The 17,598-nt window shown below is 51.1% G+C and overlaps 1 protein-coding gene across 2 annotated transcripts in view; it reads left to right on the top strand.

Annotated features, from left to right (window-relative positions):
- PLCG2 (phospholipase C gamma 2) overlaps positions 1-17,598 on the top strand; it is a 150,667-nt gene that overhangs the window by 110,350 nt on the left and 22,719 nt on the right. For both annotated transcript variants that reach the window (XM_061173028.1, XM_061173027.1), the window contains exons 22-29: positions 1,705-1,814; positions 4,595-4,691; positions 6,020-6,086; positions 7,739-7,896; positions 12,431-12,533; positions 14,048-14,257; positions 15,716-15,861; positions 16,787-16,901. In XM_061173028.1, coding sequence (XP_061029011.1) covers positions 1,705-1,814; positions 4,595-4,691; positions 6,020-6,086; positions 7,739-7,896; positions 12,431-12,533; positions 14,048-14,257; positions 15,716-15,861; positions 16,787-16,901 — 1,006 coding nt within the window. The remainder of the gene's footprint in view (positions 1-1,704; positions 1,815-4,594; positions 4,692-6,019; positions 6,087-7,738; positions 7,897-12,430; positions 12,534-14,047; positions 14,258-15,715; positions 15,862-16,786; positions 16,902-17,598) is intronic.

The raw sequence follows: 17,598 nt of genomic DNA, 5'->3' as shown, positions 1-17,598 counted from the left end.
GCTAGCACATACTGATGACCACATAGCGAGCATTGTTCTAAGCACATGATGGCTCATTAGTCCTCATAACAGCCCCAGGCATTAGGTACCATTTTTGTGCCCATTGTACAGATGAGGAAACTGAGGTACATAGAGGTTGAATAATTGCTGAGGAAGGTGTGGAGCTGGGATTTGGATGCTCCCAGGAGTGTACTCTTAGCCAGTTTGCTGTGCCACATGCCTGCTTGGTCATCCAGTGGTGGTTCATTTCTCTAGTTCATGAGGGACCTGACATGAGGACCTCTTCTGCCATCTGTCAGGCTGGAGACTTGCTCCTGTGGAAGCCGTTATATGGCACCCCCCCTCTGCCACTGGCTATACCTTCCTTGTGGCCTTGGAGTCTGGCAGTGACCTATAGAATTTCATGGGGAAAGATGTGGCTCTGGTCCTTAAGTCTGCCCTTGAAGCAGGGTGCACAGGTACAGCCTGCATTGTTTGCAGGTGGGCGAGTCAAGGGCGAAAGCTCTGGTTGGAGGTTCCTATGGCAAAGCTTGTAAAACCCACATTGCTTCTTATGGAACATCACGAACTATGGCAGTAACTCATATTAATGGGTTCTTTCTCTGCTCAGTCACTTACCAGTTGGTTGACTTTGGGCAAGCATACTTCATCTCTGTGTACCTCTATTTCCTCATCTGTAAAACAGGATATACTCCTACTGCTTACCTACCTGTTAGGGTTGTTGTGAGGATTAAAGGAGATACTATAGATAAAAGGCCTAGAACAGGGCTTTGACTAAGAAATGCTAGCTATCCTTTCATGCATTATCTCATTTAATAGTCTCAATGACCCTGTGAAGTATGTAAAGTTTTAATTCCTATTTCACAGATGAGAAACTGAGGCTGAGAGAGCCTCAAGATTATATAGCTGGTAAGGAAGGGGCAAACCAAGGATTTTAACCCACGTGTCTGACTCCATAGCCCATGCTCTGAGGAGCAGTTTTATGGATTCCTTATAAAACCTCCATCCCCATTTCCTTGGGTCGGGGGAGGGCCAGCTGCTGATCTAAACAGGCTGGTGGTTTCTGAGGTTTTCCTGTTAGTGTTTGCTTGCTGTGTGGGTGTTCATTTTGTCATTGATTCATGCTTGCCAAGCAGCCGGCATCAAAGCAAATTCACCGAAGAGAAATTTTGTCCCAAGTCCTGTCTTGTTTCTGCCAGTGCAGAGACCCCCTTTTGGTGAATTTCACGGAGGAGCACCTCAGTTACTCTTGCAAAATGTCAGCATCCTTCAGGAGTCTAGTTAGGGGATCACTGGCCTAGGTAAAAATGCTGGTGAGACTTGGGGATGTCCAGAAACGGTGTTGAGCTTGAACTTCCGGGAGGACGGACTTCCGGGAGCATAGGCACTGAGGACTTCAGAGGTGGAGGTTGTGGCTTAATGTGAAAGGCATGTCCTTTCTTTGTTGAGGAAATCGAGCAATACTGGCTCACTCTGAGGTGCCCTAGGCTCTGACTTAGGCCAGTTCCCATCCCCACTCCCTGGTATACGTCCTCGGGGCCGTGGCTCCCTGGCAGTGCCAGCCCTTCACCAGCAGATGGCGCTGTAACCTTGGACTAAAGCCTCCCTCTCTTTTGAGAAGAACCAAATGTGCCAGAAAATGCAGCTGCCTCCTTTTGCTCATGTTGCCCGGCCTGACCTTTACCTTCTTGTTTTCCCTGAAAGCCTCAGAGAACCGTGAAAGCTCTGTATGACTACAAAGCCAAGCAAAGCGATGAGCTGAGCTTCTGCCGTGGCGCCCTCATCCACAATGTCTCCAAGGAGCCTGGGGGCTGGTAAGGCTGAGGGGAGCTGGGCCCTTTGAGTTGTCCCTTTTTGGTGGTGAGACTCAAGTGCTGGTGGAGCTCTGACCCCTTTATCTGCTGTTCTGGGCTGGCTTTGACCTGTTGTACTTTCTGTGGGAAGGTGACTGATGCATGCTCTATTCAGAAAAGTGGATAAATAACAATAACAATTATCATGTCCTTTATCATATCATTACATCATATTATGTATTATTTTAATTATAATAGCAGCTGCCATTTCTTGAGGTCTTACTGTGTGCCAAGCACTATGCTAACTGCTTTCATACATTAACCAAATCCTTGTTACAACCCTGCAGAGTTAGGACTTTGATTATCCCCACTTACAGATGCAGTGAATGAAGCTTTCCAAGGTCCAGCTACTAAACAGCACAAGCCTGTGCATTATTTTAAATTCAAATTCTTGTGCTATTGCTTAGTCCTGTGCCCTATGCAATGGCCCCATCCTGGATTGGAGAGGTATATTTTTAGGCCAAAGGCACCTGGGTGTTTGAGGGTTGAGTTCTCTCTTCCCCTTTTTCACCTGGGAATAAGAATTCTCTGCCCATCCATAGGTCCTTAGGCAAGTGGGTTCATGGGATGATTTCTACCTTAGAGAGCCATAAGGACTTGTTCATAACCAAGAGCACTTGCAGAGACTCAAGCACCTCACAAAATAGGCACCTCTTCCTCCTGCAAGACAGCTGGACCTGACTTAGAAATCTGAATAGCAGCCTGAATGGAGCATTGTCAAGCACTGTCTTAAGCACTTCATTTGAAATAATTCATTTAATGCACAGAGTGACCCTATAAGGTTGGTTCTATTCTTACCTGCATTTTACAGATGAGGACACTGAGGCACAGAGAAGTGCAGTAACTTGTCCAGGGTCACACAGCAGCCTGAGATTTGAAGCCAGGCCTTCTGACTCAAGAGGCCACACTTTTTACTTACTCATGTGCTAGATCCAGAGGTGTTCCGACTTTCTTTTTGTTTGTTTTTTGTTTTTTTAATTTGGAGAACCCCCTCTTTCCAACCCATTTCTTACCTGGATCCCCAGAGATCTTGTCTCAAGATGAGTTAAGAGACTGGAGTAAGTGCCTTTAGTGAGGACTGAGGGTAAACCTTATGCCCAGCTGAGGTCCCCTCATTTCGTATTCTCTCCCTGGTGACAGTATTGCCACCTAGTGGGATGTCTGCCTCAGACCACATTTTTTTGCATCCTCCCAGACTAGACGACCAAATAATTGTGGTTCAAACCAGGATGCATTCGAGAGTGGAGGGAATGCAGTGTTGATAATACACCTGGACCACAGGTATAAACCATTCAGTTCTGGGCAAACGGTCCATACAGTTGCCCTGAATACAGCCAGACTTTGCCGGAGATGGGTCTGGAGAAATGAAGGTGAAAAGAGTGTGAAACAGGCTCACAACTGGCAATTCTGTGTTTCCACCAGGTCATGGGACAGTCAGTCCTCTCTGCTTATTCAGGTTAACAAACATTTGTTAAGTGCCCCCGAGTATAGATTTGATTAAGACCGAGAAAGGTCTCACGTAGAGGGGAAGACCGATGTATAATTGTTAAGTTAAACATAAGGCGCGGACTGGTTTGACAGCTGTGGGGACAGATGCCAAGGAGCACAGAGGAAGAGCACTCAGCCTAGGTAGCAATCAGGGAAGGCTCCTTGGAAGAGGAAGGCCCCAGCTGAGCCTTAAATGGTTCGGAGTAAGCTGGCTATAAAGGGCATGGACCAAGGCATAGAAGTTAGACAGCATGGCAGGGCCACATGGGAAGGTGGCCACAGGTGGTCTGGAATGAATATCAGGTTCAAGTCACGGAGAGGTAGGAGTCAGGGTCCAGGAGTCCCTGGGGCTATAGCATTCCAAGCTTTGATTGCCAGGCTGAACAGTCTAGGCTTAATTTTGAAGGCCTCGGGAGCTATTGGTATGGTGGGGTCAGAGGTGCATTCTGGAAGGAGCCCCCTGGCTGCAGAAAGTGGCCCACAAGAGGGGTTGGAGGAGGAGCCCTGCATGTCCAGCCACCGGACCTGGGGGGACATCTTGGAGGTGCCGCCAGTTTGGTTGAGTCAAGACATGTACAAAAGTTGATTATGTCTCGTGTTATTAGTGTTGCTACAGAGGTGGGAAGGTCAGGGGTGGGGGGCACGATTTTAGCTGAGTAACAAGAACCAACACCGTTGGTCGCTTAATATGTACTAGGTGCTACTCAAAGCTTGTAGTGTATGTTAACTCATATAGTCCCAATAAAATCCTCTGAGGGAGGCACTGGGATGATCCCCACGTACAGATGGAGGGTCTGAGGCACAGAGTACCTCGTAGCTGGTGGTGGAACTGGCTTTGATTCCAGGCCGTCTGGCTCCAGAACCTTCCTTATCCCACCCCTGTCTCTAAATTCACAGCCCTCCCTGAAACGGGGGCTGGGCCTCCGCTAGAGCTGAGCTTTCGTCTTGTATGGCGTCTGATATCCACTTAAAGTACTGAAACTTTTGACTTTTGGTGGCTTTGACCAAACACTAGGATCATGGTAAGGGGAGGACGTGACCCCCAGCACTCACTGCTGATTAAAAAAAAAAAAAAAAAAAAAGGCAGAGGATCCGTTTGATAGGCTCCGCTGTCACAGATAACGACCCCCTCCTCCGGCCACTCAGTCACTTGCCGCCTTCCCCCTCCCCCATCGGCTGGGAGCTAGTGAGCAGTGATGATCATTAACACCGCTTGGCCAAGGCCCTCTGATCCCCTCTGTGTTTCCGTATAGGTGGAAAGGAGACTACGGAACCAGAATCCAGCAGTATTTCCCGTCCAATTACGTTGAAGACATTTCAACAGCTGATGGGGAGGAGCTGGAAAAGCAGGTGAGTCTCCATCGTTCATCACAGGGAGGGACCCGCCGATCCTGTTCTGGGGGGTCCACTGAGCCAGCTCCACATTTTGTACGCATTGTCCTGTGTTCCCCAAGGAGCTCCCGAACAGGGACAGCAGAGTGACGGGGAAATTGGGACTGTCCCCCGAGTTGTGGGTGAAGGTCACTGTGACAAGACAGGTTTAAATCAGGCTGCGCTGGGCTGGAAGGCTTTGCACATGCAGAATTCCCTCCGCAGTGAGAACGGCCACGGCCATGTCCTTTGCTTAAAGCGGCTTGCGCATGAAACGTTTCGTTTGGCCAGCCTGACGTTCAGAACGTGCTTGGTGTAAGCAGGCCGGCCCAAGGGAGAGGGGAGTCGAGGCCCTCCTGGTGACATTGCAAACCTGGTTTCTGCTCCCCGCTGCCTCTTGCTCAGAAGGCCCGAAGAGCAGCTACTTTCAGTGTGACAGCAGTGCTCCAAGGCTGGAATCTTAGACTTTCTTCTACGAGACTCGGGGCACTTTAGGAAGGCTGCATGAAGGAAGAGGCCTTTGAGTATTAAAAGTCAAGTTAGAGTTCCGCAGCCAGAGACCAGCAGAAGGGAACTGCAGGTGGGAGGTACAGCCTAAGCAAAGGTGTGGTGGTGGAAACACAGTTTTGTTCATTGCGCTCGGCCTGAGGCAGAGACCTGAACGCCCCCCCGCTCCCCAGCCGTGTCCATCCCGCATTGCCCTTTACCCGCACAGTCGGCATTAGCCTGGGGGAGCGGTGGGGTAGTACACGTGATGGGCAGATACACAGTTCTTCCAGCTTTCCCGAGACCAGGAAACTCCCCACCTCACCTGACCCCTGGGATGGTTCAAACGTGCAGCGAGAGGACGAGCTGGAAGACTGAGCAGGGCCCGGAGAGCCTTGAGGCCAGACTGCAGAGCTTAGGTGTCGCTCCCATAGGACACAGGCAGCCACGAAAGGTTCTTGAGCTGGGCCTGCAAAGGAGGCCAGTCCCATTTCCTAATAATGTCAGAAGAAAAAGGGTCTAGGGTGTTTTTGAAACCAGATCCATGGAAATGCTTTGAAACCTGCTCTGGAATTCACAAGGCGCCTTTTTACAGATTGGAAAATGAAACGCTGAACCTGCCAGCACCTGCTCGCTGCTGGGTCCCCATCAGCAACGTGCTTCATTATTTAGCTCTCTCCCCGTGGACGTAGCCTGTAATGAAAATGCATTTTAAACAGTTCCACAGGCAGTGCCTCTGCTAAACGGTGTGCTTTGGAAACTGGTTATCTTTTCATTATTCCCTTTAAGACAAACGTGAGTTATGTCTTGTTTCTTCACAGATTATTGAAGACAATCCCTTAGGGTCTCTTTGCAGAGGAATACTGGATCTCAACACCTATAATGTTGGTATGTGCACACATGGTCTCACCCCAGATTCCCACCCAAATCTCCCCCCAGCCTGGCCTCAGGACCGCCCCAGACAGGGGGTCAGCTGTCCTGGGTCCTTCTAGCTTCGACTTGGATGCTGAAGCTGAGTACTGGGCCAAGCTGGTCAATGACTGTCATCTTACATCTTGATTGCTATGCTATTAACATCCGTAAAGCGCTATAATCTGGTGTTATTATATACCCTGGTGCATATATATTAAGTGCTGGACTAATGTTGGCTGTTGTTATTCCCAACATCATCGTCCTCATTGCAGGGTTCTGCCTGGGTCTCCCATGCTTTTCTAGGAGGAGCTGAGATGTTGGCTGGGCTGCAGTGGAGCATAGAGTTGGGGGTGTCTGCTTCTTAGCCCAGCTCTGCCTCTCAGTTGCTGCGAGACCCTGGCCCTGTCATTTCCCCTCTCAGAGCTGCAGCTTCCTGGCAGCTCAGCTGGGCGTCAGGAAACTTGGCCTCCCCCTCAGAGTCTGGTGCAGGAGGGAGCCCACAGCCTCAACTGTGGTGGCAGGGGTGTGATTTGCATGGTGCTTCCTGGGCCTTTTAAGTGAGCATATAGCAGCTTCCAGATGAAGGAGCTGAAGGCAGTGAGGAGAGACTTTCTGGGCAAGAAGCCAGAGCACCTTTCTTCTCTGAGCAGCCCGTGTTTCCGTAGCCGGCCTCCGTGCCCCCTGCAGTCCGTCAGTCCACTAGCCTAGGCAGGTGGGCGAAGGATTCTTGGTTCCAGTTCCAGTTCACAGATGAGAAAACCAAGCCCCGTAGTGACCACAGAAGCTGCCGGAGCTTCCACTGCGAGTTATCAGACAAGCTGGGTCTGGGGCACTGGGGGCTCGTGCCCTCCCTGCTGTCACCCTTGTATCATCCTGTGCTGAATTGGCACAGGCACGTGGCTCAGGGACATGAGGACGGAGCTTGGAGTCAGGTCTGACTTGAGCCTCAGCTTTGCCACTACCAGCTCTGTGACCTTCCATGGGTTACTCTGCCTCAACAAGTCTCCGTTTCCCCTCCTGTGAAATGGGCAGAACAGGAGTAGCACCCCAAAAAGCTGTGATTAGACTTAAATAAGATACAGAGCAGTGCCTGGCACGTGAGAGCCCAGAGATCTTTGCTGATGATATCATTTGGCCGATAATTTCTCCTCTCGTAGCCTTCATTTTCTCTTTCTAGAAAATACTTTCCCTGCAGAGAGAACCTATTCCATGCCTAGCTGCTCGTGGCTGCTGGCGGTCCGTGGCTTAAGCTCATCACTCCAATCTCTGCCTCCATCTTCAATGGCCAACTAACGCCCCTGTGTCTCTGCCTCAAATTCCCTCTCCTTTCTCTGATGGAGGACACTGGTTCCTAGAGATAGGGTCTACCCAAAATGCAGGGATGATCTCATCCTGAGATCCTTATGTACATCTGCACAGACCCCATTTCCAAATAAGGTCACATTCACAGGAACTGCGCATTAAGACATCGACCGCTACCTGATACAAGGTAGATGTCCCAGTCAACGCTGACTTTGACAGTGATGGTTGGGTTGGGGTCATAAGAGAGGTGGCCTGGGGAGGTGGAAATCTGGTCTTCTTTGGCTTTCTAACAGGCTGATCAGGCCTTTTGTTATCCTTTCCCAAAGTAAAAGCCCCACAGGGGAAGAACCAGAAGCCTTTCGTCTTTATCTTGGAGCCCAAGAAGCAGGGTGACCCTCCGGTGGAGTTTGCCACAGACAAGGTGGAGGAACTGTTTGAGTGGTTCCAGAGCATCCGTGAGATCACCTGGAAGATCGACACCAAGGTAAGCCTTTTGCTCACCTGGGCTCAGGGGGGCCTGGTATTCTCAGGCTTGTGGTAGTCTGCTGAGGTGGGGTGGGTCTGGGCTGCTGGAGGAGCAGGCCCAGCGGCCCCACAGAGTTCAGGGGGCAGAGGGGGGGCGGTTCAGACCACAGGAGCACTGCGGAGAGGAAACGGGTACTGGAGGTCCACCTGTGGAGCTGGGTCTGGTTTGAACCTTTGACGGCTCACGGTGTGTGCAGTGACCCTTGATGTTTGGGACCTGTCGGGCCCTGTGTGTCTTAACAAGAAAGTTTTGCCTTCCTCATTTGGAATGTTTTCTTGTTTCTAAATACTGTTCAAAGCAGCCTGGATCCTTCCAGCGCACGTTCACTGAGCTCCCCTCTCTGGACTGGAAAGGGCCCTGGGCATACTGTAATCGACAGGACACAGCCCTTTCCTTCCAGAAGTTTGTATCCTTGTGGGGGGAACTTCCACTCCCACTCATGGGAATGAGCTTTTGAGGGTTTATCCTCAACGGAGCATTAGGGTTTGTCTGGAGGTCTTTTGAAAAGGGCGGGGTTCTAGGTAAGAACAGGAGGTTTAGAATTAAGCCAACTGGAATTTGCATCCTGGCAGGGTTGGACGCTGGGCAGGTAACCACACCTCTCTGGGCCTCAGTTTCTTTGTCAGTAAAATGAGGAGCCAGATACCTAACTCACAAGATGATAGGAGATGATGCATGGCAAGTGCTGGCCCGGAGCCTGACACACGGCTAGGGCTCAGGTCACCACAGGATTGAATCATCACGTTGTCTTCATGCCAGGAGGACATGGGGAAGTGTTGCTGTGTCTTGGATGACGGAGCAAGGTGCTGTCTGCTCTTTCTTGTGGCCGTGGAACTGGGAAGAAATTCTGGGGTTTCCCACGTACCCAGTTGCTTCTATGGCCAATCTTGACCCAAAGGACCGATTTTAAAGCTTTCTCAGGACCTCTGGGATCCCTCTGACCTCTGGTCATAATTGATGAGTCTCCCTCCTCCAGTGTACTTGGCTTGATCTTTTCTTCCCCCTGTGGGGGACTTTGCAACTTGGCCAGTCTCTGGTCACCAGAGGCCCCTTGACTCATCGTTTCAACACCCTGGAGTAAAGTCCTCTTCTTCAGAAGACTTTGTGCAGAGGGCTGTTCAGATGGGCACCCTCCCTGGCAGGGCCTGCCGTCTTTCCCCCGTCCCAGAATCTAGTCAGAGGCCCTACATATGGGTCCTTATTTTTTGCAAGACCTGTCACATCATCACATCAGTGACTTGGGATGAACCACGAGCTTGTGGCCAACAAGGCTATTCCCACTTTCCCCCACGGGGCCATCTCATCTGCCCTTGGTGCCTCCAGTGCAGTACAGCTCTGAGGCACAGGGGGTCGCCACTGTCCTGGGGTTCATTTGAAAGATAATTTCCTCCTATCTTCTTCTAGGTGTGTTTTCATTGTCAGTTGAGTGGTTGTCGTCATGACCTGTGTGGCACCATTGGCCAGCATGTGACTGTCCTGAGCATATTCTAGTATTTGGGATTCTAGGCCCGTCTAGCTGAGAATGGAGAAAAACACTAGTGGGGAGGAAGCCTTCAGCCACCGTTCCCTGTAGTCTTTATTCTCAGGCACTCAAGCCCCATCTGAGTCGGGGGCTCGGAGGGAAGGGGCATGGCGATGACACCCCCTGCCTGGTGCTTCCTGGCTCTCTCCATTTCTCTTAATGGAGGAAAATGTGACTTCACCTGAAGGTTGTCCCGCTCGTTCCCCAGCACATGACGGTTTCTGAAACTAAGCCTAGCTCCTCAAGGCTGCTGTTCTCTGCCTTGGAGCTACATTCCTTTTTAATTAGCTTTTACATCTGCTTAGTCTTACCACATTTCATATGAATGTTAAAAAACAAAACAGAACAGGAGTCAGCAGAATTGACAAAGGTTCCACTCTAAACACAACCAGCTGTAGGGCTTGCCGGTGTGGGAACAAGGAAGGTGGATCCATCCTGCCACTGGGAAAGCAACACGAGGTGTGCTCTCAGCTCACTGCCAGGAGCGTCTCACCGGGGCCCTAGGAGCCTGCTCAGGGCTCTGTAATTCTACATAATCTCTGGCTTCTTTCAGTCAAATGGCAAAAGACCAGTCACTAAGATCCATCTAGTTAGTGAGTTTGCAAAGCCTGACCAATGAAGTGTGTTGTGATTCCAAACAAACACTGAGATGGCCTATGGGCAAAGTCTGTGGGTCTGGAGAGTAACTGTTCTACAATTTTGCAGTAGCAACTGGTATTTCATCTTGAACTGATACTGTTTTCTGCTGAGGTTGAGAAAAAAAGTGATGCCCCATAACCCATCATGGCTCTGTGCTTGGTGAGGTCAGAGGTCCACACTTTGACACAGCTGTGGCTTGGCTCAACCCACCCTTACTTCAGGTGGGCGTATTGTCCTTAGAAGTGAGCTGTGTTGTTGCTAGGGTTTCCCCTCCCCAAATAACGTGCAGGGAAAATTGTGTACTAAGAGGACAAAGCCAAACTGACATAAGGATTAGGAAAGAACACCTGAGGTTTGAGCTTAGCTAAGGCTTCAGTCTCCCTGACAGCATCTGGCCGTAGACTATCTGGCTGACACCTTCTTTGTCTGTTGCTCCGTGCCCATCCCACCCACACCAGCCCTTTGAGCCTTGCTGCTACAGCTTGCTTTGTGCCCAGGAACATTCAGGGAATGTGGGAAGGACTGGTGAAAACTGGGTATGCTTCGATGAACTAGGGCAGATTTCACATTCAAACCTTCCCTGGTGATGTGGCTGCTGCCAGAGCTCATGTAAAAAGCTTGTTTGCTGGTCATTGCCAGGGTCCACTTGGGCCCCAGGATTTTTGTCTGCAGTCATGGGGTGGAGGCATTCTTACAGAAGAAATCGGGTGCCCTCGCCTGCTTGTTTAAAAAGTGGATGCTCTTGTCCTTGGCCCGGAAAGGCATTTCTGGGGCAATCCGTGTCACACCCCTTGTATGCCACATGATCGGTGAGGGCAGAGGCCTCCTTATTTAATTCTCACAATAGCTCCAGAAGGTTAGGTATTCAAGTTAGCCTCATCATACAGTTGAGGAAACTGAGGCACAGAGAGGCTAGGTGACTTGCCCCGTTGGCAGAGCCAGCAAATCAGGCCAACTTTCAAACCCGCCTCTGAGTCCAGTCCCCACAGTTGTAACCACTGTGATGCTCCGGTCACCAAATCACCGCCTGTCACCAGAAGACTCACCACCTGCAGGGTCCTGCTCCCAAGGGATGTGTCTCAGTGTGGACACAGGGCTGGACACTAGTGTTGAAAGGCACCAGCGTAGGATAGTCGGACGAGAGACAGTGCAAGGCCAAGACCGGGTGAGGCAGTGGGCGTTCTGGAAGGTTTGAGGGATGCAGCATCTCTTTCCCAGGCCTGGACGGAGTCATCAGGAAGGCGTCCTGGGGAAGGAGTGATTGGGGGCGGGGTCCGGAAGGAAAAGGGATCCGATGGACCTGCAGAGGAGGGAGGAGGATGGGGGCGGCAGGAGGAGGAGCCAGGACGTCGCTGCTGTGGTTCAGAGGGACCTGGGAGGTGAGCCTGGGGGCCTTTCCGACGGGCCTCCTCCAGTACCTGCTGGCTGAGGGGGTAGAGGGGGCGAAGCAGAGTGGTAACACAGGTGAGGCCGACTGCTTAAGCATCTGGTCTCAGCCTGCGGTGGAGCCCGGGGTAAGCTACTCACCCTCTGTGTGTGCTGTAATGTCGTGGAAGAATGGAGATAAATTCTACCCCCCAGCGATGGGTGGGCTTAGGTGTGACATCCATCAAGCACTTAGTGCGCAGCGCCTGAAGCTAAGCAGCCTCCCAGATGGTGAACGTTACCATCTGCGTACGATGTTCTCTTTAGGGTGCCCCCGCTTGGCCAATGGGAGGATGGGTCAGAAGTTGGTGAGGCCAGAGAGGGTTGCCTGGTTTGGAGTGGAGTGAGAGCCCATCCTTACCTGGAGAGGGATTTGACCGTGGGTCCTCCGAGGGCGAGTGGCTCCCAAGTCCTTGGTGTGTGGCCCGGGCCGTGGAGAGTCCTCTGCACAGAGGTGCACGTTGCAGGGAGGCAGGGTGCAGGGGACAGCGAGTGAACACAAGGAGGCCGTGGCCTAGAGAGGCCCTGGGCTTGGAGCGCTAGAGTCTGATGAACTGTAACAGCGTGGTTTCATGCGGAGGGATAGGGCAGCGGGCCGAGAGCCGAGGGTTGAGAGAGGGGTGGTGACAAACAACAGCCCTTGTTCCCCTGTATCCTCGAGGGTTGTGGTCAGAGACTGAGCTAGACACCGATCCTGGGTGGAGACAGCTGGGGGGAGAATTTCCAAAGTAAGAGGACGGGCAGAGGAAAGGAGAACTTTCCACCACATTTAAGATGTGAGCATGTGTGAGGGCCAAGAGGAGAGAAGGGGGGACCCAGAGGAGGACAACGCCTACCAGGTGCTGGGAGGATGGGATTTCTCAGGTGCCGGCTTGAGGGCTGAAACTCGAGGTTGGCTCCACACAGGAGAACAACATGAAGTACTGGGAGAAGAACCAGTCCATCGCCATCGAGCTCTCGGACCTGGTCGTCTACTGCAAACCAACCAGCAAGACCAAGGACAACCTAGGTACCGTCTGCTATCACTCTGCCCCCCAACCTCGGTGAAAACTCTTGATTCCATTTGAGTCTGGCGCCGTGAAAACCGTTCCTACTCGTCTTAACTGTGCTAAGTGGGAACCTCCCCTTCAGTTTGTCCTCAGGGCGAGGATGCTGGTGAAACAGGCCCTTCTGGTATCTTCAGAAGGCAAACCCTCTTAAAGGGTGGATTAGTTTTTCTGCTGCTGTAACAAGTTACTATGAACTTGGTGGCTGAAACAACATGTATTTGTTCTCTCACAGTCGTGGAGGCCGAGGTCCAAAATCAGTATCACTGAGCTGAAATCAAGGTGTCAGCAGGGCCCCACTCCCTCCAGAGGAGGATCTGTTCCTTGCCTCTTGCAGCTCTGATGGTTGCTGCCGTTCCTTGGCTTGTGGCCATGTCACTCCAGTCTCTACCTTTGTGGTCATATTGCCTTCTCTTCTACGTAGTCAAATCCCCCTCTACCTCTCGATTATAAGGACTTTGTGGTTTCATTTAGGGCCAGATAATCTCCCCCTTTCAAGCCCTTCAATTTAATCAATCTGCAAAGTCCCTTTCCTATATAAGGAACACAGTCACGGGTTCCAGAGACCAGGACCTAGATATCCTTGGGGGCCATTATTTGGCGTGCTGCGGAAGGATTCAAAAATGGATCTTCTACCGAATCCTCCAAAGTAGCAAGTTCTTTCATCTAATAATGGTCCTGTTCATACTTTCTTCCTCCTTTTGAGCAACTCCTGTCTCTGATCTCAAGAATCTGTAATTCCAAGGCAGAGGACCAGAGAAGCAGTACTAAACCTCAGCGTTAATGGTCACTGGGAGGCTGGTCCCTGGGTACCTCCACACGCAGGGAAAGGTGTCATAGCTCTGAACCAGACTTGGCCATGCTCAGCGTGTTAAGAGCTCTCCTGCCACAGCTGGATGTGAAGCAGCGGAGCTTCATCCAAGCGAAGAATTGTTTGCATTTTCCCATATGTCTCCTCCCGTTCATCGTCCCCTCACCCACGCAGGCATCCCCTCTCCCGTCACATCCCTTCCTGCTGGCATTCGATTCTCCCTCCACCAAGATGCTGGGTTCACTCATCTTGTGCCTGCGACACCTTTGATGAGGAAGCCGGATCCGATGTCTGCACCTTCCACCCCTCAGATCTCCTCCTCCCTGCTGATCCCATTTCCCCCACCCCCTTCTGTAACTGTACCGCTCTTGTGGTTTCTTGTACAAGGCTGCTGGTAGTTCCAAACAAAAAGTAAATTACAATAATCCTAGACCTAAAGGCTGTGGGAACACTGCGCTCCCTGTTAATATCTGGGACCCGCCCCCCCCACCGGAGGGCAAGAGCCCACAGCAGAACCACTTATGACAGTATCGTCATAACCACTTGAATGTCTCATCCGAGACAGATTCCTGGTTTCATTTTACGACCTGCACATCCCGCCAGTACATTAGGCGTTAAGAAAATGTGCGAGACACAGAATAAATGCGATTCCCTCTCTTTGTGCAGAAAACCCCGACTTCCGAGAAATCCGCTCCTTCGTGGAGACAAAGGCTGACAGTGTCGTCAGACAGAAACCCAACGATCTCTTGAAATACAATCAAAAGGGCCTGACCCGCGTTTACCCCAAGGGACAGCGGGTGGACTCCTCCAACTACGACCCCTTCCGCCTCTGGCTGTGTGGCTCCCAGATGGTGGCACTCAATTTCCAGACTCCAGGTAAAAGGGGGCTGATTGTGGCCAATAAATCTGAGATGACGGAGCATTATTCCAGGCACAGTCTGCTGGGGCCACCGGTGTGATGTGGTGGCCAGAGCACGTAGTTTGTCTTAGGAATTGTCAGAGTTCAGCCAGCATGCTAGCGCGAGGCCCATCCCCTTGAACAGAGTGATGAAGGGGACCACTGGGCATGCCAGGTGCTTGTGTGACGGGCTCCGTGATGGCAAGTGACAGACGCGGAGTCAGTCCGGTTTAAGAGAGAAAGGAAATGCATCCACTCACGTAATTTAAAAGTCTGGGAATTGAGCTTCAGGCAGATGGATTCAGGTGTTCAGTGGCTGTCTTCCGGTCCCCTCTCCGGGCCCATCCTTCTCTGAGGGCTTGCTGCTCAGGCTCTCTTCTGGAGATAATCACACGCTGGGGAAAGCCAACATGCACAACTTCTTTATGCAAAGGGTGGCATTAATCACGGTGCTTTGCACTTTGGTGGTGGTTTAAGCCTCTTTGGAGGACCTGTTTATCAGTAGCCGCCTTTGTATTTTTGTGCCTGCATAGGGTTCCGCTGAGCAGAACCATACGGTCTTCAGCTGATCCCCTGCTGAGGCACGTTTAGGTTCTTTCCCTTCATCTGCTATTACAGACGGCACTGCCCCCTGTAACCGTACGTGAGCGTCACTTCAGACATGGGAGCACATCTGCGGGGCAGAATTCTCAGAAGTGCCGGGTGGATCAAACAGCTTTGGTCAACTTGGCCCCGAGGAAAACCACTGAACACCTGTATCCAGGAGTGTCTGAGCGAAGACACTTAGCAACCCTGCCCTCCGTGGGGACTGCGGGCAGGAGTGCAAGCGGGCGAGACGTTTACACCCTTTTTGGCAAAAGTTCACTAACTTAGTTTTAGCAAAACTTTTCAGTCTTCGATGGGTGAAAACTGATGTTACATTGTAGTCACAGCTTCCCTTACTGGTAACTTCTCTTTTTACGAGTAACATTAACCACGTTTTTATGTACTTAAGAAGCATTTGTGTTTTCTTTTCTGCAGACTTTATTCATGCTTCTTACCCAGTTTTTCTAAGGGGGTTTAGGTATTCACAGCACACATTTATCAGATTTCTTAATAGGTTAAATTTATATATAGATATTTACCTGTCAGTTGAGTTAAATTGATTTTTCTACAGCACATCAACTTTTATGTGGCAATTTTTAGCTTTGAATACGTTCTGGATTTTGTATCTTACTTGGAAAGGTGTCCCAGTCTGAGATTTTTTTAATCCCGTATTTTCTTCCAGTAACATTGGTTTTTAATGGATTTTTTTAAACCCATATTTTTGAGTCTGATACCTATTTTAACAGCTGCCTCAAATTATTTTCGGAAAAAGGTATAAATCATCCCCTACCCAGCACCTTGGGGCCCCTTTTCTTGCCTCACTTTCATCAGCAGTTATCTTTCCTCCCCAGATAAGTACCTGCAGATGAATCACGCCCTGTTTTCCCTCAATGGGCGGACTGGCTACGTCCTGCAGCCCGAGAGCATGAGGGCGGAGAAGTACGACCCCATGCCGCCCGAGTCCCAGAGGAAGATCCTGATGACTCTGACGGTCAAGGTAAGGCCCAGCCCTCCTTCCTCGCGCAGGGGGCCGGGGCTGTGCAGCGTGGGGATGGCCCAGCCCGCTGCCTAGCAACGCCGGTCTCCTGGTTTAAACCGTCAACACCCAGACACGGTTCAGGATCTTAACTGCAGTGCCCGCCATGGTCATTGCAGGGGAAGAGGCGAGGGAAGGGCATCTTCCCAGGTCCAGCTTGGTCACCTCCCCTTGTTTGCGGGGGCGAGCTATGAATCCGTCTCTGGCTGGGTTCACTAGGGTCCCTGTGAGGTGAGCGTCTGGTCAGAAAAAAAGGGGAATCAAACATGTGAGAAATGGCTCTCTGGTCTTTGTGAAGGAGAGAGCTTGTCCTGACCGTGGCCACTTTGAGGGGTGAAAGCTTTTCTAAACTGGTCCAACTTTCAGAGAATGTGTTGTCTCTTTGTTAGAGTTTTTTTCTTCTCCCATTTGGGAAATGATGCAACGTAGGGAAATGAACTGTATTTTTCATAAGATTAAGGAAGAGAAACTGAAGCATATGTAACCAAAGTTCTTAAAAATTAAAAAAAAAGGCCTGTTACAAAAAGAATTCCACATTCTCCCCCATCCTTTCCTGGGAGGGGCTGGGAAATTGAGTGACAGAACTCCGTCTCTGTAGGTGCCTACCTGGGCCTGGGCATATGCATTTCTGTGCGCAGGTGAGGTCCACCTATTGAGTCTCTTGGCACTGGGGCTCCCATCCCAGCTCATCCTTAACAGCTGTGGGAATCCTCCCTGACTCTCCACCCCTATTTCCTCATCCACAAAAGGGAAGCAGTAGGGGTGTCCACTGTAGGAGGGTCTAGTACTTCACCAGTGAAGAAATGAGAACCCACCCACATGGAACTTGTTGGCTCTGCCCAGGATGGAGCCGGGAGAGTTCCAATACTTGCTTTTGGTGTCCTAGGTTCTGGGGGCTCGTCATCTCCCCAAACCTGGACGAAGTATTGCATGTCCCTTTGTGGAGGTGGAAATATGCGGAGCTGAATATGACAACAACAAGTTCAAAACAACAGTTGTGAGTAAGTTGCTGGGTCCTTTCTTCACTTAAACTTCAGGCAAGTTGAATCACAGGTTGGGGATGCTAGTCACTGAGGATTCGGGTAATGCACTAGTGTCCAGGTCTTTCCCTTCATCCCCCTTGCCTGCTATGGGCAGCTCTGGGAGGGGAAACAAAGGACCACATGATGAAAGAGTTGGACTTGGACCCAGTGCCGTGTTTCTCAGCCTGTAACTCACATTGGGAGGCCCCGGCAAGGCTCCAGCTCCCCATCGCTCTGGGGTGTCCCCTCTCTGTGCATCAGCCCCCACCTGCTTACCTACTGAGTCCAGGGCTAAGAGAGGATGTGGCTGACCTGACCCAAAAGGCTGCAGCCCAAGCTGGGTGATCTTAACCCACAGAGGGAGGGAAGCCCAGAGAAGGCTTGTTCTGCCATTTGAAGCCTGGAAAAAACTGAACTGTGGGCCTTTTAAGGCTTGGGACCACTGCCCCTGGTAGAAGGTAGCCCGATGAACAGCTCACATGCTGACCAGTGAAACTGGCCTTTGTGGAGGGTGAGAGTTAACTATTTACCTTACTCCCTGAGGCTGGTTCTCCCTGGCAACTCCAGACCCCACTATCTCTTCAGAGCGCCTAGCCCACCTCCCCCATCAGACGAGGGATGTGGCTCCCATGTCTCCTTTTCTCTCGTCCAGACCTACCTGTTCCTGCACTGTTGT

The sequence above is a fragment of the Eubalaena glacialis genome, chromosome 18 (genome assembly GCF_028564815.1).
Source record: "Eubalaena glacialis isolate mEubGla1 chromosome 18, mEubGla1.1.hap2.+ XY, whole genome shotgun sequence".
Classification (NCBI taxonomy): Eukaryota; Metazoa; Chordata; class Mammalia; order Artiodactyla; family Balaenidae; genus Eubalaena; species Eubalaena glacialis.
Note: the sequence above shows the minus strand (reverse complement) of the source record. Positions and strands in the feature narration are given on the sequence as shown.